This window comes from Pavona decussata, unplaced genomic scaffold (genome assembly GCF_977016875.1).
Source record: "Pavona decussata unplaced genomic scaffold, jaPavDecu1.1 SCAFFOLD_76, whole genome shotgun sequence".
Lineage (NCBI taxonomy): Eukaryota > Metazoa > Cnidaria > Anthozoa > Scleractinia > Agariciidae > Pavona > Pavona decussata.
The window spans coordinates 1,205,876-1,230,535 of NW_028145494.1; the positions used below are offsets into that span (position 1 = coordinate 1,205,876).

General features: G+C 39.4%; 1 protein-coding gene and 2 long non-coding RNA genes across 3 annotated transcripts; 2 read left to right on the forward strand and 1 right to left on the reverse strand.

Moving 5' to 3' along the window:
* Positions 1 to 2,575: 2,575 nt before the first annotated feature.
* Positions 2,576 to 5,858, reverse strand: LOC146476536 (potassium channel, subfamily K, member 16-like). Its single transcript, XM_085114294.1, has 2 exons — positions 5,374 to 5,858; positions 2,576 to 4,027 (listed from the first exon to the last, which is right to left on the reverse strand). Exons 1-2 carry the CDS (start codon positions 5,696 to 5,698, stop codon positions 3,324 to 3,326), a joined length of 1,029 nt encoding a protein of 342 aa, XP_084970420.1. The 5' UTR covers positions 5,699 to 5,858; the 3' UTR covers positions 2,576 to 3,323.
* A 2,964-nt stretch (positions 5,859 to 8,822) lies between these two features.
* Positions 8,823 to 12,454, forward strand: LOC146476537 (uncharacterized). Its single transcript, XR_014865556.1, has 3 exons — positions 8,823 to 8,976; positions 9,112 to 9,282; positions 10,770 to 12,454. It is a non-coding gene; the product is annotated as an uncharacterized LOC146476537 (long non-coding RNA).
* A 7,490-nt stretch (positions 12,455 to 19,944) lies between these two features.
* LOC146476538 (uncharacterized) lies at positions 19,945 to 24,147 on the forward strand. Its single transcript, XR_014865557.1, has 6 exons — positions 19,945 to 20,408; positions 20,774 to 20,889; positions 21,232 to 21,338; positions 22,539 to 22,624; positions 23,026 to 23,155; positions 23,450 to 24,147. It is a non-coding gene; the product is annotated as an uncharacterized LOC146476538 (long non-coding RNA).
* The last annotated feature ends 513 nt before the right edge of the window (positions 24,148 to 24,660 follow it).

Sequence of the window (24,660 nt, forward strand, 5' to 3'; positions counted from 1 at the left end):
TGCTTCTGCATGTGCAATGCTTTGTACGTGCAGAAACATTACTTAAGTGTCGGTATTTTAACAGCTTACACAGGTGCGAGTTCTGTGTTTACGGAAAGAGGCAGCGCTTTGGCAAGGAAATAAAATGTTTTGCAAAAAAAAAAAAAACACTTTCTTTTCTTTCCAAAAATACATCCTTGGAAAGTTCTGCATATTTTCATTTGATAATCATTCGCAAAAGCTAGAACCAACCTAAGCCACCAAGTCATCAGCCAAGCTTTTTACCACTTTAAGGGTAATTGGCGCTTGTTGTGGTCCATGGTAATTTATCAAGGTAAATCTCTCTAGATATAGAACTTTCATATGTACGACGTGGAGTGGATAAATATTATCGATCATTTCTTCACCGCGTAACCGTCTTTCACTCGTCTCTATGCAGACCTGATTCTTTTCAAACATGATTCACCGGCCATGATTGGCAAGTCATCTTGATTTTTAAACGATAAGAGAAGAGAGTAAAAACTCTCTTTCTCAAATTCAAACATCCACACATATTTCACTGCAGTGCTGGTACAGAGCCGAGTTTTTGAAAAAATGACTTGCCGACCTTGATTCGCCTGTTAGCCCCAAATCCTCAAAGGAAATTACAGATTTTTTTCTTTTTTAATGTTTGTGTTAAGTACGTTTATGCACATCATAGTAAATGGAATTTTTCGTGGTAAATCATTGTCACATTGTCCCTTGCAACTGAACCTACTAATTGGGGGGACTTGCATCATTTGCAACGTCTTACATGGTTGGTCCAGAGGACGAAAGAACGAACAACAGAACAATGCTCACAACCTAAGAAATAATGCAGCTGCAGGTTATAAGGGTTCAGTGAAGGATACGTGCAAATTAACCTTTAGATCTAAACGTGTCTTCAAAACACTTTCCTGTTCTTCAAAAATAGAATGGAGGTTATAATTCTTTAGCGGTCAGTTGTTAAACAAACCACGCCCCTAGGCTAATTAAAGGGCTGAACCGTCTTATGTCGAATGTTAGGCTGATTATTCGTTTTGCTCAAAAGTGTGTGAAATTCTACACGCGGCTTTCAATTTCATCATATAACATGGCTCTGTGTTTTGTTGGCTGGTTTACGCATACGTTTTCGGGATACGCGAGGCCAAAATATCGAGTCAACGAAAGGAATCAAAGAAGGGAGTGGAACAACAGACACTTTTGAGCAAAAAATGGAAAAAAAAAAGCAGTGTTGTTTGATTAAATTGAAAGCCACATGCAAAAATTCAGGCAAGTTTTAGCGAAGCGAAAAATCGACGTAAAATTCGACATGAGACCTTCCATTTTTCTCTCTCTTGAAGCTTTTAGAAACGTCAAAACATGAGCTGAAGTCTTGAAGGAGAAAATAGACAAATCGGAAGGAAAAGAACCTTTAATAGTTTCTAAAACCCCAGACTTCCTCAGCTTGCTTTGTGGTTATTAAAGGGTTTACTTGAAAATTTCCGGGCCACCAGACGAGGCTATTTTAGGACAATACTTCAAATATCGTTTTCTAGGGCGTTTCCCATTAGCCAATTTTTTTCTGTTGGAGATTTCGGAAATGTTCCGTGTCAAATGGAAAGACTTTTTTCCAGTAGTTCCAAACTAGCAATCTCATTGGCAGATCAAAAAACGTACATGATGGCGCAAGAAGACTACAAAATGGAAATAGTAATTTTAATTTCCGTTCCGATCGGTTGGAACGGAAGAAGCGGAGAACCTTCAAAGATCGTCCATTTGTTCCGGAAATTTCCGATTAATCTGCGCGTTCCATTTGTATTTCAACCGGTTATACCGGAATTTTGGTAAATTGGCCATTTCCGAGTTGCTTTGAACCTCATTATGAAAGCGATGCTAAGTGCAAAGTTTTTTAATGAAGATTAGTTTTTAGTCATATGCAAACAAAACTAATTTTCATATGAAAAGATTTGCACTTAACCTCGCTTTTATAATGAGGTTCACAGCAACTCGGAAATGTCCTATCGATGGTTTGCATGTGACGCCATGGCGGCCATGTTGGTGGACAGGAACAATAAGATTTTTTCTCCTCTGGGAGTTAACTGTCATTTTTATGCAAAGTTCGTGAACCAATGTTCTTTCGTTTTGTCCACCAACATGGCGGCAATACAAACCACCTATATGGAAAGCGCCCCTGTTTTCCAAAGTCGTTTCCGGACCTTTAATAACAGAGAAGTCTGTGTCACCCCAAACAATCTCATTAGCTGAATATATTAAATTCTCATAACTTTAATCAGATAAACTTAAGTTTTACGCTTGTGGATTACAATAAAAATGAACGACGTTTTGCTAACATTGCAGCATCATTATCAAGTTTAAGACGTCGGACAAAGTTGCGTATAAGAATTGAATACATAGGTAGTTCTGCCACTGTGGTCTAACCGCTAAAATGATTAAAAACTGGATCGTTGGATAAAATCCAAGTCCAGACTTTTGATTGCCTTAGCGGCCATGGGATATAGGCTATTAGCGAAACAGATTGGAGCAATGCCATAGGCTATTCGATGACAACAATGGATTCACATTTTTCCTCGGAAAGTGAAATTTCCGTTTTGATTTCATTTTTAGTAAATACGAACTAACTGTCACCGTTTTCTGATTGCAATCATTTAGCCTTAAGCCTAACAAAGGTGATCACTTGTTTGAGTTTATTATGAAAGAGTACTGAACGAGGCAACTCGAGTTGACTATTTGCTCTTGGTATTAACTTATCTCTGAATGTGATTGGTTTAAATTGATCACGTGATGTGATGGTGTTTATTCGTGGAAGGTACATTATCAGGTGGTAGATTCCATTGGTGAAAATGCCTGGCTGGGTAGAACTTATCAGCCAAATTAAATTAGCGAACTAGTTCCGGTAACATTCGACGGGAGAAATTTTTGCTGTGAGCAATGAAAAATATACAGTGCAATTCCGTTGCCTGGGGGCTATTGGATTCATACCTTCCCTTGGCAACTGATGTGTTTAAAACTACTGAGTAAATAAGACAGATAAGTTCTCAACACTTCGCTTTTCTGAGTGATATTTGCTTTAAAAACGTCAAATTCAGTCCCCAGGCAGTTATCAGCAGATAGTCCCTCGACAGATGAACCGTTTAAAATAAAATAATAATAAAAAAAACACTTCCTTGACGTCAAATTTCTTTATCAAATATAATGATGTCAGATACGAGTACCAGAAAATTGCAATGGGTTCAAATCAAGAGAGACTTTCATCCTCTCTTGGTTCAAATACCTCTTAGCAATGTTAAGTCTTTGGGTGAAATCCCAGCTTTCAAGCAAGCAGGCTAGTTTATGGAAACTTGTACCGGGGTTACCTCGTTAACTTTAATCAATTCCACCTCACCATTTTGTTTACTGCTTTCGCCATCTTCGAATTCCGCTTCCTTGAAGCTTTTACCGTTAAACCTTGTGGATAATCTCAAGGGTAAATTACTAGTAACCGTGCTAAAGGCTAAATTAGCTGCATTTATAGCACTGGTAGCTGAACTGGGAATACGCACGCGCATTCGCCTCTGTCTCTCTTCGATGACGGCGCTGACTGAGCAGAGGACACTGGACACCACACACAGACCCAAGGTGATGAGCACGATGGTGAAATTAACAGCGATCGTTTTGCTGTGATCCGAAGATTTGAGCTCGCCGTCATTGACGACGTAATCTCCGAAACCGATTGTGGAAACACTGATAAAGAAGAAGTATGTTCCTTCAATAAACGACCAGTTATCGGTGTGGGAAGTCAAAATGGCGCCAAAAATAATCATGAGGATCATCAGCACGAAGGTGACCACGGTACTTTTGAATTCCGCGCTCCCCGACACCACCCCACTAGAGCAGTTTTTCTCCATGAAGCGGATGAAGACCCGGATGGCCAAGCTCACGTGATTTCCGACGCTAAGTAGCATGATGCCTGCCACTGGTATGGCGATGAGACTGAAGAATATACAGAATAACTGGCCTTGCCAGGTGTGGGGTGACATGTGACCATAACCTAAAAGAAGAGAGGGAATGGGGAATAGAGATACATGAGGATGCAGACTCGTACCCAGTCGCTACGTATTTGTTTGTGGGGCGAGAAAAGACTGGATACGAGAAGGGATTGAGGCGCGCGGGGTGTCATGGAACAAATGATAATCCCTTGGTTTTTGTTTGCTAAACTTTAAACTGTCTTAAAAGAATCGTGTTAGGTGATTTGACCAATAGTAGCAAACGTCCGCTTTTCTTTTATCTCATTTAAAGTTAATCCAATCGTGACTTTACTTCTTTACTTTTAGGTATATTCGTTTCCCCGCTCGTGCGTGGCACCGGTTTTTCTCTGCTTCGACGTACGGTTTTTTATTTTTAATTTTCCAAAGAATATTTTTTTGACAGTTGGGTTTTAAGAATATTATTTTCTTTTCTTTCCCAGTTTGTAATGGTGCTCACGCAAGCAGCGTCGTGGTTTTGTTTCTTCCAAAGTCAACCTTTTTCAAAACAGTGAAACCACGCTGTGTAGCGCTCGCGCGGTGTAAATGAGTCTTAATAAAAGTCTAAAACGTATGACCACTCTCTAGTGAAAATTAGAAAAGTTTCTCAACGATGTGTGCTAAAGCTCTCTTGTCAAGACAGGCTTAATTATATTAAGTATGCAGAGTGGATTTACGGCAGTACTAAAAAGTAATCAGGTAAAACCAGAATTTCTGATGACTGAGGTCAAGGGCACTAGTAACACGAAGCAGGTGTTGTATTGAGTTTCGTGCAGTTAAAAATGACATACCGGTAGCTATTTAACAACAATGTGATACCGAACAGCTTGGAAACCAAAATAAATCATTAAAACAGCGAAACGTCTATCTATAACTCATTCTGGATTTTGTTACTTTTAAATTATTTTACGTTACTAGGCAATGTATGGCTTCCCCAGGTCGACATAAAAGCCACGACTTCGTGTTTTTCGGAACATGAACATGATCAATTCAACTGAGACTCGGCAATTTTCGTTCCCCAATCCATCCAAAAACTCAAACCATAGTTAATACACGACTAATGCTATTTCGCCTTTTTATACGTCACATAATATATGGAATATTCTATATGAAGATAGATTGTTTTATATTGTTCTACAGAAAATTGTCCATAAAAGCAGGTTTTATAATGGCTGACACTGGAAAGTAACAAAATCTTTATTATTTGGGCCATTAATTTTCAACTGAAATTCCCGTTATTCCACTTTCTTTACTTGTAAAACCAACTATTTTTCTAGCATTCTATGGCCGAACGTTTTACCTGATAACTTATTTATAAAGTCCTCGTTAGCTCCCAGTATGAGTAGTAATCCCAGTTATTCACACTACTCACCAATGGTTGTCATAATCGTGAAAGCAAAGAAAACAGAGTTGCTGTACGTCCAACGACTCAGCCTTTCTTGCTCCTCCTTGTCGCTTGCTTGTTGTCCAAACGCCTCTTCTAATGTCTTTAAGTCTGTCAAACTTATGTTGTATTTCTCTACCAGACTGTCCTTGATCTTCGTTGCCTGTGATATTCCTGAAGCGTTGTCATTCTTTGCTCGTTCCATCTGCATGAACACTGCTGCTCCCACAAGCATGACTAGCACGTAGATGGCTATTTTAATGCAGAGCGATTTGGGTTCAAACTTGACTATCGTCTCATCAGCGTCTGCCATTTTTGCAGGTGGTTTTGGCTCGAGCTAAAAATGTAACGGCATCATTAGATTGAAGTTCTCAATACAATTCGCCGGGCTTCCCACTTGGCCCACGTTCAATTTATTATTAAGTAGTTTGCATGATTGGTAATGTGAGTGTATGCAGTAAGATTTAATTAAGCTTCAGTCGCTTTCCTTGGTACCTGCTGTATTTACAAATTATGCCCGTGGCAAGTCGAATTCATTTTAAAGTACATAATACAGTTCATTAGAATGCGACATAAATCAGTCAAAAAATTATTCATATGGCATAAAAGATATGAAGTGTTTAATTCTAGAAGTTTTTGAAGAGGAAAAACAAGTAATTTTTGAACTAACCACAAAATTGTGATAATTCTAAACAAAGTTTGATTTGCATTCTCAAGCCAACAGTGTTTTTCGTGTCAAAACATGTTTTTAAAGAAAAATGTTATCAGTATCTAATTGCTTCTGAAACTTCCTGCCGTAACTACGACATAATTCAAGCTGTTTTATTTCAACTACATTGAACCTGGTGTGCCTACGGGCTAGATTTGGTTTTAAAAGTGAACTAAATTACTTGAATCCTGGAAAGAGGATTATGTGTTGAATTATTAACGTTGTTATGGCGGCTATACAGTGTGTGGTCTGGTTAGTTGTTGCGATGGATAATGGATGCTTGAAAGACTTGTTTCCAGGTCTACGGCGCGCTTATAAAGTGAGCCGAGCTGCCTCTCTGCGGCTTAGAGCCGAAGAGCCGAGCTCAATTAATAACTCATTGGGTGACATCACGTTCAACCACGTGCAAAGGACAACCGGGAAGGAGGCAGGATATTTAAGATATTTCTTAGCAGGTTTTTAGGGATTGTGACCTTAAAGCCGCTGTTACTGAGATAATCCGCCGTGAAATCCAGATTCCGGAACGATGGGAAACCGTAATCCGGAATCCAGGATTTTGGAATCAGACTCCAGCTAGTTCTCCAATTCCGAATCGAACCATAGAAATCTGGATTCCAGATTATTGGAATCCGAATCCGGAATCTTGAAACTCTTGAACTCAGTATGGAATCCTTGGAAGCGGCATCCGACATTAATACTCTGGAATCTGGAATCTGGAATCTGGAATCCAATCCGAATCCAGGATCTTGAGACTTGTGAAATCTGGAGTCAGTAAAGCCAGTTATTGAACTCCAATCTGTTGTCAGTAGAGCCACAAGTGTGGACAAAACTTGTTAAGAAAACTGCGACTTTTGTGCATATATTTCAATGTACCTTTAACGAAAGACTGCCTAGAGAGTAACAAACCTTCACTCCTCCCCTCCCCTAATTCAATATTACTTTGAAGGCCGGACGATGTCCCAGCCTCTTTTTCAGCGGCAGAGCAACCATGATTAGAGGGAGGGGGGGGGGGGGGGCTATGTTGTTGACGTGTCATTGCAGCGGTCGAATTTAGAGATCTACTAAAAGTTTGTTAACAGTTTTGTTCGACGATTGCAGTTATTGAACTCCAAAATCCAAGACATATCGGATGAATTTACACAGGGCGATCAAAACTCTCGAAGTGTATCTGATCAAAGTGCATATTTGATCCTAGTACTACTCGATCGTCTGCATCAGAAGGATTGTGGGATGAGACAGACAATGAATTGACGAGGCGGGAAGCCCACTATCCTATTCTGTCTTAGTGAATACCAGACTCATATCCACTATCACTTATCAGCACATGTCTGAACTAAACTGTGTAGTCATGTGACATACTGGTTGTTGTCGTGTCCCAGAGTTACAGTCACACTCAGTCATGGTGTCTGATGATAAAGTTAGCGATGTCGGTTGGCGCTTTATATAAATTCAAATATTATATAGAAAGGAGCGTTTTACTGGAAAATACACCACTCGTTAATTCATATGAAGCTACATCCGGGACCAGAGTGGCGTATTTTCCATATTTTCACTAGTGAGGATATTGATGACGCCATTTCCCCCTTTTCACGGTTGCCTGTGCAAACAGTCGGTGACAAATGGCGAGCAATAGATTTGTCTATATAATAATAATAATAATAATAATAATAATAATAATAATAATAATAATAAAAAAAAAAAAAACAACACTTTACTCACTCGCTGCGCTCGTTTCATAAAATATTGTTTTACACTTGAAAATAAAATAATTAATTCATATCTTCGTGCCACCGTGTAATATTCTCTATAAATGCGCATTTTTTCAACTACATTACAACTAGGTCACATTAAGTTTTGGAAGAATGTATACGACCCTAGTCAACTCGTACCACTGCAACGTAGGATTCGGATAAGGATTGTACCTGGCGCGTGATGACAGACGTGAACGGGAAAAAAATTATCGCCAGAAGCCTCAAATGAAATGCTAAATTTTCCCTTATCTTCAGAACGAAAATTTTACAATATTCCACAATAGCGGGTCGATTAAGTTCAGGCCCCAGTTGTTCAAAGAGCGGATAACTTTATCCACTGGATAAGTCATTATCCGGCAGTTTCAATCTGTGCAAAGATTTTAGAATTTTCTCTTGTACAACCGAATATGCACACTCTAACCACAGTTAAGTTAGGGACTGTACGAAAACCTTGGACAACGTTTAACGTGAAGTAAATTTTAAACCCCGAATAGTGCCTTATCCAGCGGATAAAGTTATCCGGCCTTTGAACAACTGGGGCCAGAGCAAATGTACTCCAACTAACGCTTTTGGCAAGTTTTCCACTCAATCCAATACTTAAATTTGTCATATGCTTCTACTCTTTTCACAAATCATAGGACTATCGGGATAATCTTGCACCCATTTTATCTGCCGGATCGCGACCTATCCAGTGAATAAAGTTATCCACTCTTTGAACAACCGGGTCCTGATTGTCATTATTCAATTGCTGCAAGAAAATTTATTTGTTTCAATTACTCTGATTATCAAAAATCCCACGTGAATTTAAATCCTGTGATGAACAATGAGTGTCACCAGCCAGCCAATAGGGCTCGCCAAATTTTTCTTCTAGCCAATCAGAAAGAAAGAACGAGCTTCATACGGCGAGCCGTCAAGCACGCCTGCAAAATTCGCGCCCTTTTGTTCAAAATTTTCACCTTGTTCAGCGCAGTTTGTTCACACTTCTGACAAGCGAGCGCCGAGTAAACTCCGATTTTCGAGCTAATTATTTCTTAACTGTACTGCAAAAATTTCACCAAGAACCATACAAAAGTAGTGCACTAAACAAGGAGAAGTAAGAGTTAATGTTGGAGACTTGTTTTGCGTCACAAGGTAAGAAATTATCAAGAAACTATAAACGTTCAATGCGCATGTTGGCGTTTGCAAAGTTTCAATGTGTTCTTTGAAGTTGATCTAGTTGTTTCAATTTGTGTCATTTAATTTTTTCTCAACATTTTACATGACCAGGAAGAAAGCTCCAACCTCCAAGGCTACGATCACATTGCGTTGAAAGTTGCAAAAACGAAGCAAAATGTTTTATGAAGAAGACACACAACAACTTTACGCGTGGAAACTCGACGCGGGAGTATTCATGGAAAACTGAGAGTTTGACAACAACTTTTGACATAAAAAGCGATGGTAAGCCATTACATTTAACTCTATTCAATAAAAGTGGCAATAAATTAACAAGTTTATTTCCCTTCCTAATTTTTTCCTAAGACTGCAAAAGTTTGCTTTAAACTTTAGTTTGTGCGTTTAGTTGAAACAGCGCGAAAGCTATCAAAGTTTCAATTGCGAGACGAACAAAATATTTACACCACGAAACATAACATTAATTATTTAGTCAAAATACTCTCGGAAACACTTTGTAGCTTGCCATTTTTCAAGTGAGTTTATTTTTTTTCTGTCAGAAGGACTTGACTCTGAACAAAAGTAGCGTAGGTAGTAAGTTTCCATTCAAGGTGACAAACATGTTTGTTGGAAATTTTCGCGGAATTTTATTCCCTTTGTTCGAGCCGCAGAAACGTTTTAAGGGTTTTTTTTTTACACATAAACACACTTGAAAGAATAAATGGTGAAATTTCACGTCCATAAATATTCTTAAAAATTCAATTCTCCTTTTTTGTCTTAAAATTGTGTCTAAATTTTAAAAGGCCGCGGTTGCAACAACAACAACAACAACAATAACTTTATTTAACCACGGTAAAAATCATCAGGCAATTGAAAAAAATGATCAAGAATTAACTAATACTAATAACAAACCTATAAATATAGAAGAAATTATGATAATAAAAGGTGCCTGGTTTCCATGAATGCATGTTTCTTCTTGCGTTTGACAAAAAATATATATCATAACCTCAAATATGGGAGGAAACTCCGTGAATTTAACTCAAAAGATTAATTATAGTGTTCAACAGAAAAATTGCTCTGGGTGAAAATATGTTTTTCAAAGCTTTTGTTTCGATGTTTTCCTTTCTCGTTCATTCGCCTTTTTCAGACAGATTACGTACTTCTTTTCTTATAAGGAGGTATTGATCCTCTTCTTTAATAAAGTACATAAGAAATAAAATCAAACGCATCCTGAATTCGCTAGACTTCAGTTTTAATCTAAAATCCTGAATTTCAGGCCGGTTGATTTTGTGTAAATAAAAGTGTTTTGGACTGCTTTTTGGTTGTGAAGCTCTGTACATCCTAGGGTCCTACCTTGCTACATCAGTTCGATGAAGGATTTGGAGAGTATCTGAATTTCTTTTTTTTAATTCAGTGAAGACCGTAACAGTTATATACGCAACTTGAACAGTTGCGAAACAAAAGTCTGAAAAAAAAAAATGTTTTGGGAGGATTCAAGCCCGTTCGCGGACCTTGAGCACTGAATTTTTTGTCCAGGCTTTCTTTTTGCAACTGCGCGCTTAAGTTTAGTACATGACTATCATAGTCTCCAAATAAAATTATTCACCCACTGGTAAAACATATGATATTTCATGACTCGAATTTATTTGAATTACTTTAAGTAATTTTTTAAACCGAACTTTAAGGTGCTTCATCATTCTCTAAACAAACTCAGTGTCATTTGTAAAATTTATTCACAGTCGTGTTTCTAAACTCCTCTTTTGTTTTGTTTTCAGGAAAATGATTCATTCTTGTTCACAAGAAATTGCCCCGTCTGCTATGGACAGCCTACACAACTTCTACAAGCTGGTAGAACTTCTCTATGGACACAAAATGAACTATCTGATATATGAATGGAAACTTCAAGCAGCAAGACAAAGACAAAGTCCGTCGAAGACCTTTTATGGTCTTGGTATCGTACCTTTTTCAGATTTGTTTTTCACTGGGGAAGGGTTAATTAAGGGGGTAATTAAGTTTGCTCTGAATGGAACCCAGCTCGTTTTTACGACGTCTGAAATGCGTCCATCGTCTTCGATCTTTTTATGGGTATCTTTACTCACAACTTTTTTTCGGCTCTTTTTTCTTCAGTTATTGGCTGTGCGGCAAATGGTCCTGCTCTTCAACTACTTCGACTTTTTAACCGTCCGCATGATTCGCAATTGGGTTTTGTTTCGCTTTTTCGTTTGACTGACATTTTGAGGGAAACTGACATTTAATTGGCATACTTTAGTTGATTGGCATCTCGACTGATTGGCTTTTCGGCTTTCGACTTTTTTCGCTTTTGAAGAGATTGGCGTTTCGACTTAAATGGCTTTTTAATCGATTTTTGTTTTGTTTTCGTGTTTCCTCCGTTATCAGCTTTGCCGCTATTTGACGTTCGCCGTGTTTTTCCGACTTCTACATGTGTCAGTGGCCTCAGCTCAGTAGCAGAATTCTCTCTGAAACTGAGGCGAGCCAGCCTGGGTCCATTCAGATTGCATGTGCTTAAACGCTGTTCACTGGGCACTTCAAGCCAATTGGTACACTGCCTAACTGGTTTGAGTGTCAAGTGTTGGGATATAAATGGGCTTAAGACTTATTCTATACTTAAGTGAAGGTGTCTTTCACGAGGCACTTTTAGACTTGAAGGTAACTTTAGTTTAAAAGTGTGTTTCGTGAGATATGCCTTAAATCTAAGGTAAGAGTTAACATTCTTTTTGCTCTCCAGCGTTTAAGCATTATTCACCACAATAGCATGAGGTCGAATTTACTTCGGCATTCATGCACAACTGCCGACGTCTGCGATGAGCAGTTCATGGCTCGTCATGAGGTCGAATTCACTTCGACATTCATGCACAACTGCCAACGACTGCGATGCGCAGTTTAAGGCTCGACGAATTGTTTTTCCGTGAAGTCCATTTCCCTTAGGTTTTGGCTTGTGAACAATCAGTTTTAGGACGGAAATTTCGTTTCGATCCGGTGTTGTAGGTGTTTCCTTTCTTACAGATGATTATTCGTGTCCGCTTTGTTCCTTTGTTTTGCGACGTTTTCTTCCACGGTTGGCTTTTCGATTCGCTTTTTTTCCTGTGAAGGCCTAGCTTTGCCACAGAATTTCGATCCGTTACCGTAGGCTTGTAGTTTTCTTTCCACTCTTGAAGTTAATTGTTCGTGTTCACTTCGGTCTTGTGATACATTTTCATTGCGACGTCGTTTTCGCCATTGGCTTTTCGATTCGCCTTTTCTTCTTCTTACTGTAGGCTCATAGCTTTCCTGTTACTGTAAGCTCGTAGCTTTTCCGTTATTTTAGGCTCATAGCTTCCATCTGATGATTCGTTCCACTGCTGTCTTTATAAACAATTTTACCACGTAAGAGCATAGCGTGCGTATTTTTGTTGGTCCAGTATTAATAGCGTATCAGAGGTCTCTTATTTAGGTTCTTTATTCTTTTCTTTTTCCCCGGGGTGGGTAGTTGGGTTACGTTGGGGTGGGGAGGTTAAAGTAACAATAAATGCAAATGATCTTTAATTTAGACGCGGGAGCTCATGTGATGTTAGACATCACATGGGCTGGTCGCGTGCATTGCATACAAACTTTTAGCATAAGTAAATACTCTTAGATAGCAAAACTATTTTAAGGAAGATTTAAAACGTTTTTTGTGGCGTGGTAGTTCTTGGGATGGCTAGCTTCCCGTAAGCTGGCTGCGCGTTTTATCTAGTTTAATCTGTTCGACAAAAAGATCGCAAGATTCAGGAGCAAGAAAGAACAACGGTAAACAAACCGTTACCAATAAACAAAACCAAAGAACTGAAGAGAGTATTCTGAAGAGGAAGACGAAGGGGAAGAGGGTAAGGAAGAACTGAAGAAGAAGAAGAAGAAGAAGAAGAAGAAGAAGAAGAAGAAGAAGAAGAAGAAGAAGAAGAAGAAGAAGAAGAAGAAGAAGAAGAAGAAGAAGAAGAAGAAGAAGAAGAAGAAGAAGAAGAAGAAAAGAAGAAGAAAAGAAGAAGAAGAAAAGAAGAAGAAGAAGAAGAAGAAGAAGAAGAAGAAGAAGAAAAGAAGAAGAAGAAGAAGAAGAAGAAGAAGAAGAAGAAGAAGAAGAAGAAGAAGAAGAAGAAGAAGGAGAAGAAGATGAGTGAAGGAATCTGTTTACTTTTTGAGCTTAGTACACCTAGCTATTTCTCTTTATGCTCTGTTCACCTAGTTATTGGTCCGTTTGTTCTGAAGGGCTCAGGGAGTTTTCTATTATCTTTGCTACTGGGATGCTCTTGTGTATCTCGATTTCTTCTGTAATTCTGCGTGACCAAAAAAGATACGGAGACGACTGAGCAAGAATCTCAGTACGAAAGATGAAGGAAGAAATCAGGAGGAAGAAAACCGCAGTGGAAAAGTCAAGACCTTAAACATCGAAGCAATTCAAGGAGAATATCAGCAACACGAAATTAAGACAGCGCCGGAATGAATGAAAATTGAAGAACAGAGAGAGGAAGTGGACACGGAGTTCTTGGTGTGGTGAAAATTATATTGGCTTTAAAATGCGTTTCCTTGGTTGTTTTTATAAGTAGTGCGGTGACTTAAGGAATTCTTTGTTGTTTTCTTCGGCTTTCAAGTTTGTGGAAGCTTTCAAATATCTCTACCACCCTTCTCTCTTTTGACAACTTTTGATAAGCCCTTAGTTCGTGTTCTTGGATTTTTTCCGTCTGGAGTCCAAATAACAGCGACATTGGCGAAGTCTGGCGGAGTAAAACATGGAAACAGTAAGACAAACGCACAGAAGAGCGTCAGAAACACGAAGAAAAAAATCAAAAAAGTAAGAACTGCAGAAACGCAGACGACAATAAGAAGAACTTTCTGAAGATAAATCGAGAGCAAGAGAGTCGGAAGAAGCCAAACAGTTTGTCCTGGAGTTTACAAGTTGTCCTGGAGTTTACTTTTAAAGATTGTCAGTTTCCGTGTTAAGATTTTGCAACGGTGGTGCGGGGGTTCATGGAATTTTTTTCGTTCCATGGGTTGGTCGCGTACTGTTTGCCTTTTATTGATAAATTGTTTAATGTAGGTAACCAGGCTCTAAAAATGGATCAGAAACCAAGATCAAGAAATATCTACAAGAAGGTGACAATGGAAGCTGTGCACAGATGATCAAAAAGTCGTCGCATCTGTGGACGCGGACAACACTGGGGAAGAGTGAAACACTGGCAGAGAAGATCTGTTAAGACAGCAAGGAAGGATACGACAAAGCAAGAAGTGTTGACAGAAAGAAAAAGAGGACTTTAGAAATATTTGTTATTTTCCATTATAATCAACATAATTTTAATTTAAGTAAAACGGGTGGAGCGGGGATTCATGGGATATCATGAGTCCCATGGGTCGGCCGCGCACTCAGGTTGCATGTAGGGAAAATTCATTATAGATTAAGAATGCTGGCAAGGAAGAGCTGTTCGTGGAAGTGGAGGGCAAGCCATGGAAATCAAGACAATTTCAGGAAGACATAAGAAGAACGTTGGAAGCAAGAAAAAATCTAAAGGAGCCACCCTCGTGAGAAGATTCAGCAAAAGAAACGCCTGGACTCAAACGCAGGGAACACCAGAAGATTCAATCTTAGCCTAATTTAAATTTTAACTTTATTAAACAGAGTGGTGCGGGGGTTCATGGGGCACCTTGCGTCCCATGGACTGGTCGCGTACTCTTTTACCGAGCAGTTATTTTAGTAAACGGAGAATAACTTATAAACACCGCTTTGAACAAGATGGAATCTGGAAGCTGTAGCACAAGACCACAAGGAAAGACGCAAAGGACTTCGAAAGAATTGTGAAGATGTGTGAAGAAATACTCCAGAAGAACAGAAGACCAGCAAACATATTAACTGACCTGAGAGAAAGAGAAGAAACAAGCTAAAAAGGAAGTGGACTCTTCACCGGATGTATTTATGCATACTTCAGATTATACTTGCTGTGGTCTCTTCTGCATTTGTGACGTGGATCTGGTGCCACTTGCGGTCTACAATAAACTTTTTTACTTCAGCTTTCTCTCACTAAAAGCTGCCTGGTCAAACCCTTTTCAAAGCCCACCTTACATTTCTTAGCTGTACACGCCTTGAGCCCTTTCATTGGTTTTTTTTTCACCTTTAAGGCTTTGCTTTTGACAGCATTCGGCCTGCTCCTTCCCTTTCTTCTCGTCCCTTCTCTCCTCTTTTTCTTTATGTTATAGTCTTCCCATTTTACCTTTTCCTTCCACTGTGTTTACCCTTCTTTAACGGCATTTTTGAAGCCTTGAAACCTCCTCTGATTCAAATGCTTCACTACTCTGTACATTGGTCTATCTACGATTCGATTGACTTTCCGTTTTCTTTGCCGCTCCTTCTCTCATCAGTATTCTTTCACTGAGCGTTTCACCTTGATAATGTTGTGGCCCTGGAGATCTGGCTTTGAAGGTCAAACTTTCTGTGCCCTTTTAAATTTCTATCCCCATCCAAAGGGTGACTTCTCTCAGATTCTTAATTGTTACTGTTAATGCTCCTGTTTGCCTTCTTTGTTGAGTTGTGTAACTTCTCACTACTTCCTGGAAAATGATCTTTGCCTAAAATTTTTTTCCTGATGTTGTCAAAGTATTCTAGCTGACCTGAGAGTGTTTCCTTATCAGCCCTTGTTGGTTTTTGGCTCTATTTTTTCAAGTTCATCTTGAAGTTCCTTCTTCAGTTCTAAGGTTACTGCACTGCTAAAACGGGAAGACAACAGCTTTCTTGTTCTATCCTCTTACAACTTACTTTGAACTTGAGTGCTTTTTTCTTTTTTTGTAAATCTTTATTTCTTAAATATGTCCCTTACTTAAAAGGGTCTTACATTCTTTTCTTCTTAATAACGGAAGTGCTTGATTTCAAAGTTCTTTAAGTGCTCTAACTCAGCTCAATCCTCTTCATCCCCTGTCGAACATAAGGTCAAAAAGTATTACCTGGTGTGTGTTCTGTAACGTGAATGTTTTTACGAGGTAGCCAAAGTGGTTAGCAGCATGACCAAGCCCCAAGCCTGGAAAACCAGGTTCTGTTTTTTGTCAGGTCTCTCAATTGAAAGCTGTTTGGCTGACTTTTAAAAATCTTCCATGAATGAATGCCACGAATGAATACGCTTGTCTTTAATCCTTTCTTTTCTTCACTGCTATAGGCTTGAGTGATAGTCCTATTCCTGTTCTATGTTTAGCTTACATACAATCATTACACTGAGTTACTCTTATGCCTTAGGGAGTGAATAAGGCTATTATGGCCTTCAAAGGAAACCAAACTGATTTACAATGTACGGTGGAACTGCTCTCCGTTTCACTGAGATCTCTATTGAAACTACGCGGGTGTTTTGGTTAAACGCCTGCCCAGTTTGGTTGAAATCACACCTAAGGGGTTTGAGCTGAGTGCTTGTGCTTTCACAAGTTTTCCCCTGTAGGCCTGACTGTAAATTTCAGCCTCATCATCATCATCATCATCGTCGTCGTCATCATCATCATCATCATCATCATCATCATCATCATCATCATCATCACCATCATCATCATCATCATTTTGTACTAACTGTTTTGTTACAGGTAGATTGCAAGAAACTGATGTTTCCAAGTTCCAAGATGTCTAATACAAAGCTCCGAGGGATCAAACCGTAACTGTGACCTACGTGGAGTTCACTGTCTTTCCCCATGGTACCTCAATTGGTTGGCTGTGTCAGACGTGCTACTAATTTCCTCTTCAGCCAAGTTGATCAACAACCAGCAACGCTTCATCTCTGTCCGGCCTAAGGATACTGAGTAATGTCACAGTCCAGATATGAAACGCCTCAGCCGGCTACATATATAGACTACCGTAAATTCATTTACTACTTCATTTCGTAATCGTTGTGCAGCTTTGTGCCATCCCATATTCAACCTCAGTCATCATCATCTTCGATTTCTCCTTCGATGTTTCGCCGGCATCATCACATGTACACTTGCAATCTATCAATAACTCGAAATTTCGATCAACTTTGCTACCTCATGCCCCAAATCCGAGCTTTCAATCTCGTCAACATTCAAGTTTATCAACTCATCTATATCGTAAGGCGTCTCCTACGCAATTTACTTGCATGCGTTAACTTTTATAGGCTACAGACGGTTCAGTGACGGTTGCGCGCTTGTTTTATGCACAACTACACGAACTGTGATTCTTTTACCGCTTTCAGTTGTGCAATTCATTTTCGAAATAAATCCGCACAAATGCGCGTGCCTTCTTCCGTTATACATTTGTCTCTTATTCTCAAAATGGCTGCCTAACTTCCATCCATTCTTATGGAGTTTGATCCACCTACTCTATCCATCTTGTCTTGTTCACTCTTCATGCGTGAAACATATCTTGCAAGCAATAAACAATTGCGTTGTTTCCATGTTTTCGATATAACCTATAACTAACCAGACGCATGATTTTCGTCTTTGCAATTCAATCCGGTGCCTATATCTGTTAAAAACTGTGGGCACTCATCATTTCGCACGCACTGGTCAGCTACCTGTATCATCATCTTCTGTAAATCGTAAACGGCTTCGTTCTCTGCCACATTTCCATTATTCCCTCAATTTGGGTAAGTTATAAACAAAACTGGGAGCTTAACGTCATCGTGATGCAAGTGGCGTGATTGCCTGTTTTTCCACCGAATTTCCTATGCGACCTGCAATTCATCGTTTTGTTCCGTAGATCATTTCGATACCCGCCTTATCTACGCCGACCCGTATTTGTAGTCCTTCGCAAATTAGCCGTCTATCTTACATCTATCGTTTTGTATAGTTTGGTCCGTTTACGCCATCCGTAATCTCTTATGCGATCTATCTACACGCGTTGCCTTGTACAATCGATGTTGGTGCCGTAAAATGTACATAAATACGCTCCGTGTTTCTTCAAAATATTGCGGTCCATCATTCATCGTCTTCTGCAATCTTGTTGTCTCTCATGCGATCTATCTACACGCGTTGCTTTGTGCAATCGATTTTGGTACCGTAAACTCTATAAATACGCCCCATATTTCTTCAAAATACTGTGGTCCATCATCCATCGTCTTCTACAATCTTATAGTCTCTGATGCGATCTATCTACACGCGTTGCTTTGTGCAATCGATGTTGGTGCCGTAAACTGTTTATAAATGCGCTCAGTATTTCTTCAAAATATTGCGGTCCATCATCCATCGTCTTCTGCAATCTTGTAGTCTCTTATGCGATCTATCTACACGCGTTGCTTTGTGCAATCGATGTTGGTGCCGTAAACTGTTCATAAATGCGCTCAGTATTTCTTCAAAATATTGCGGTCCATCATCCATCGTCTTCTGCAATCTTGTAGTCTCTTATGCGATGTATCCACAAGCGTTGCTTTGTGCAATCGATGCTGGTGCCGTAAACTCTTCAGAAATGCGCTCCACCAGGTGTTTCTTTAAAATATTGCGTTCCATCATCCATCGTCTTCTCAGTGCAATATTGTAGTCTCTTATGCGATCTATCAGTACACGCGTTGCTTTGTACAATTGATGTCGGTGTCGTAAATTGTACATAAATACGCTCCGTGTTTCTTCAAAATATTGTTGTCCATCATCCATCATCCTTTGAAATCTTGTAGTCTCTCATGCGATCTATCTACACGAGTTGCTTTCTGCAATCGACGCTGTTGCCGTAAACTCAGTCTTCAGAAATGCGCTCCGCCAGATGTTTCTTTAAAATATTGCGGTCCATCATCCATCGTTTTCTGCAATCTTGTAGTCTCTTATGACATCTATCGACACGCAATGCTTTCTGCAATCGTTGTTGGTGCCATAAACTGTTCATTAATGCGCTTCGTGTTTCTTCAACATATTGCGGTCCATCGTCTTCTGCGATCTTTTTCGATACCTTATCATGCCCTACCGTGTGCAAATGCATGCTCGTCGACTCGTTATGCAAACCATCGACATACCGGTAACCGCGCGCAACCGTCGTTACCATCTTTTGCAATCTTTTTACCATCATTGTCTTCTCACTGCATTCACTCTTCTTATTGCGCAACCTATTTTGGTGCCTTTTCGTCGTCGTGTAACTAATTCAATTTTTACCAACACACGAAGCACCAAGTAGAAGTCACGTGACAGATGTTTTGACCATGCTGCAAGTTAGCACTCTCATAAATGCTTCACGCTTTTCCTCTTTTAGTACAGCTCACTTGCTAATCAAAAGGTACAATTGAAATACTTGTAAGCGTCATGGACTGCGACTTTAAAAAGGTGCATTGCCTTCCAAATTTACTTAGAAGCACATCAGATTCTACTTCATTGACGCATATGGATCAAGAGACTTCATAGAAGCAACATAGTTACAACATGTGCGGAGGAAGCTAATTGCAATGGCAGGCATTACTGTTCTCCTTTTCTCCGCCTTTGTTGTTGTTTTGTCGGAGTGATTCACAGAAGATGAATACTGCCGTCTAGACACATTGCTCCTGGATGCACTATACAATCCCTTTACTTAATCAACATTGTACCACTTCAGACTTGCTCATCCTCCACATTATATCTTTTAGAGTTCCAACTAAATGGAATTCCTCCCCTCTATCAATATGATTTTGTTTTATTCACTCTGAGTTTTCTCAGATTCTAATTATTCCCTCCCCCATATATGTAGTGTTTGTGGTATTTGTTGTACTTGTTGTTTGTGTCAGTAGTTGTGTGTGTCTGTGAAGTGAGTGCGCGAGAGTGTGAGAGAGAGTGAACACGCGCGACGCCTGCAACTGCGCAAGCACATACGGGGCGCAACTGACACGCGCGCGATAATTGCGTTCGACGTAGAAAGAAAGCACTCCTAATTTCGTTTGGCGTCGTGATTGTATGGGACAATCAACGAATCAACGGATCTTGGAACGCGTATCTGGTATCCCCCTGCAGATTTTGCAGGAGAGGTTGTCATCATCACTGACCAACTTGGCAAAGGAGAGAGAGCCTGGGATTGAGAAAATCGAACACACTCCCTAATCTTTGATTATTACTAATTAAATTAATTTTTACAGGCTTAATAATTGTACTGATTTGCGGCCGTGTTTAATTGTCAATGTTATTATTTCATTTATATGCTGCCCCATTATCTTGTAAACAGTTTTATTTACAGATAGATTGTTGCAGATGATTGTTCAGTGAAGAAAAGAAGTTGCGAGTCTACATGTTGTTCACAAGGTTAATAGGTGAAACGTTTAAGAAGAAAGAGATAGAGGAGGGTTCAACTGACTTTCCTGCTCGCAGTCCAAACTCTACACATTGAACAGAAACAACAGAAGCTAGCAAATAATATTCCTGTTCTTGAACTTCCACTTACCTAACGTACAAAAGGTCTTTTCTAGGAATCAGACAATAGGATGGCTGGATGAGAGAAGACGACATAGGAATCACAGGTACATTAACCCTAAAGAATTGAAATCGCTTAAGATTTTTTCATGGGAGAACCCAATTGTTACATTACCTTTACCTGATCTAGAACAAACACTTGAAATGTTATTGAGATTTATGTGAACCTATGAAATTTGTACACGTAAGAGGGTTTTTGTCAACGCACTGCTTCATTTGACACTAACATTTAGTCTCCGTGTAAATAGAATTCGTCGATCTTTTGAAATTTACTTTCTTTTCATGTTATGATTAGGAAAATGCTCGTTAAAACTAATCCGCTTTGCATCGAGTCCGTCCTTCCCTGGAAGTGGGATGGGGGAGTTTTTGCAGCAACTAATTGAAAATGACTCAACAAACTTTATTCTTACAGTTCGACGCAGATGAAGACGACAAGCTTCACTTCAAGGACAGCCAGTTTGGATGTTAAAAGGATAATTCCTCAATACAAGAGTGACTCAAACTCGCATCCATGCATACTAATTACAGGTACGAGTCAGCGGTCATCAAATCCAAGAAGGGTTGACATGCGTGGCACTTTGTAAAAGTAGATTCCCGTTGTTGCATTTAATTATCATTACATGATCTGCAAATGGTTGAAACGTAAAATGACGACTGTCTGAATCTATGAACTTGTGCACACAAGAGAAGAATTTTCAATGCGCTTCTTCAATTTTTCAAATGAAATTCGATCTTTCCAAGTTTGTATAAGTCTCATGTTATGATCAGTGAAATGCTCGTTTTAAAGTCTGGGAGGGGTGAGAGAGTTTTGTTAGAGCCAGAGCAACTGAGAATGGGAAAAACGATGACTCTGTAGCTTTATTCTTACAGTTCAACGCGGCCTGAGATGAGAACGACCAGCTTCAGGGTCCTTCAGTTTGTGGACAGCAAGTTCGGATGATAAAAGGATAATAACTCAATATGATAGTGACACACAGGTACTGTACTGATTTCAAGACTCAAACTCGTACCCATGCGCCACAAAGGAGGCGTGCGTTCCCCAAGGATTCTCAACACTGAAATGGAAGTTTTAAAAACGGCGCATCGGAGATTATTTGTTGAGAACCAGAGCTGTGAGACATTTTTTTAAGTCGAAAACGACGAAAACGTACTTACACTTGCTATGAAGTAACAAAATTCAAGTAAAAGAGCCCTAGAAAGACGCAAGACGCGAATTTACAGGTGCGTCATGAGCAGAAGAAAGCGCTGATTAAAACGTTTTTAATCCGCTTTTGTTTGCAATCGTTGAGCATGGCCTCTGCATGTCAAGGAACTAAATGATCAACACTTTATATCATTCAAAATTACTCGGTATTTCCTTTTTTCTTTTTAAGTTCAACGGTCCTTCGAATTCACTTCTAAATTATGATAATTTAAATCTGTTAAAGTAGAAATGAAATGATCAAAATGTATGTAAAGAGGAGATACGAATTGCAGAACTGAAATTCAAGGTGCGCGTAAATCATGGACCCGCGGTGTGGACTAGTGCTGGGCGTCTCTAACCAATCAGAGCAAAGATCAGCTTTTTCCAGCCAATCAAGTTAAAAAACAAAACTTACGGTGTTTTATATTTCCCTTTTTTCAAGTTCAGGTGCTCATGCTTGCGTGAATCGAATAAGTTATGACGATACATTTTGCTGGAAGATAACTGTTACAGATTAGCATTAGGTCCGAGTGTATTACTTTTTTCGCTGAAATCCTTCCTCGTGATTCGAAAAATAGTCTACCTGCTCGGTGACCCAAGGCCACTACAGCGATTTGTTCGGATACTCGTAAAGAATTTAGTAAGCATCGACAGTAAACGTTGCCGAGTCTGCATGCCCAAGCAAAGCTGTTTCTGATGTTTCTGCAACACAATTCCTTTCATCATGTTGGCCGTGGTTAATGTCAGTTACATCAGTTACCTTGCTTAAATTCATGTTGGAGAAGTCAGAACTCTAGACTGCAAGCAGTCCCTTTCTGGATAGTCGAGGTCGCGCGGAATAGCCGAGCGCGAAAAAACTGGAGCGAACGAGCGGAGGGGGGGCTTGGGGAGAGGCGGGAAATATCTCCTCGCACCAGTCTCGCTGCGCTCGACTGACCAGAAAGGGACTGCTTGCAGTCTATCAGAACTCCACCAATGATCATTGTTGTTACAGCTTTATAGAGACCGGATTCCATCTGGAACTGACAGCTGTGATGACGTAATGGTAGTTGCTTAAACAAGAGAAGAAGTGACTCAAAGGTACCTATTCCAGACTGATATAGGTAATCCCATTTGAAAATTAAAATAACCCCCTCCCCCAAAACAAAAAGCCCACCAAATCTCGGATCCCAGTATCCTCTCGATGACAAACCCTCGCGGACCGTTAACATACTGAGTTAGCTCAGTGTTGTACGATCTTGGCTTGGTGTTTCAAGCCGGCCGTATTTTTATTGTCAAACTCAACCCATATTCAAATGAAAATACCTTCCAGCAATAATCCCGTGCGAAAGTAATCCCTCAAGAAAAATACGCTCTAAAAACTAATTGCACAAATATAAGCCTAAGTCTTATGTTCCGAATTTCTTTTTACTTTGACGGTGTGGATAATTTTCGCTGCTCAGTAATGGAGCTATTTAAATTCCCTTTCTATCAAATTTCAGGTGATTTTTGAGGGGAGAGAGGAGGGATGACTTCAAGAAACAAACTACATCAAACGATCTACTTAAACTTACAAGTTAGCAGAACAAACGCCGCATTCACGGAAAATGCTGCTGTGGTATTGGTTTACAGGTATGAGGACTTCGGTGTTGGTATGTACAATATATTTCATGGGGATTTTGTTGTTTAGTGTGTATACTGGACACCTTTATCACGATTCTGTGTGTAAGAGACCTGTCTATGAATAATCAACTAGATAAATCGTTTATTAAAAAAAAAAAAACACAACTTGCAGCTATAATAACTGAACGTTTTTCTCTCGGTTTATACAAACTATGACTGTTTCTGATGGGCATTCTCTCACAAACTATATTCAAAACAAATCCCAGCTTGCAGGCTAATTCTTAAATTTACCATTATATGCAGCTATGACACAGGAGACTTTGAAAACTCAGCATATGGAAGAATCGTCGGCCGGCCTCACCAGATGAGAAGCTCTCTCAGCTCATACAAAGGCATAACACAAGATCACGATGATGGGCCAGACGCTGTTCTTGTTTCCTTATAAAGTAACAATTGCTTTGCATTGTACTCAGTAAAATCGCTTATTATATAAACACCAATGAAATACCAGTTGAGCTTTCGCGCGAAAACATGATAACTTCACACGTGAAATTCATACGTGTAAAGATCACCGTTGCTATGGTTACATAACAAATCACGCCTCTTGCAATGATTTGGTGTTTTATTGGTGTTTATATAATAAACAGAACATTAAATGGCCGCTTGGAGATACAAAATTTCTCTTCCCGTCTTAAAAATATATTTCACTAGTTCGCTGCGCAAACTCTAGAAATATTTTTCAACACTCGAAGAGAAATTTCGTATCTCGGCGCTTATATCCAGGGAGAATTTTGATTCTGAGATGAATGCGTGTGTTGCTAAACAACTGATAAATGAACCAAGAAGGGATGGTCTAGCTGTATAAGAGTAATAGGAATGCGTGTGTTGCTAAACAACTGATAAATGAACCAAGAAGGGATGGTCTAGCTGTATAAGAGTAATAGGAATGCGTGTGTTGCTAAACAACTGATAAATGAACCAAGAAGGGATGGTCTAGCTGTATAAGAGTAATAGGAATGCGTGTGTTGCTAAACAACTGATAAATGAACCAAGAAGGGATGGTCTAGCTGTATAAGAGTAATAGGAATGCGTGTGTTGCTAAACAACTGATAAATGAACCAAGAAGGGATGGTCTAGCTGTATAAGAGTAATAGGAATGCGTGTGTTGCTAAACAAGTGATAAATAAAATAAGAATGTTGGTGTTTTTAAGATTAGTAGAGTGCATGCGCATGTCAGCAAACAACTTTTAATTGAATCGAGAAAGGATGGTAATCAATAAATGATTAATAGTGCGTGTGTGTTAGCAAACAACGTATAATTTGAAATAAGAAGGGAGAGTGATGTTGATATAATATTAACAGATTGTGCGTGTCAGCAAAAATCTTATAATAGAGTTAAGAAGGAATGGAGATGTTTAAATAATATTAATAGATTGCACGTGTTAGCAAACAACTTATAATCGAATTAAGAAGGGATGATGATGGTTATATTAATAGATTGCGCGTGTTAGCAA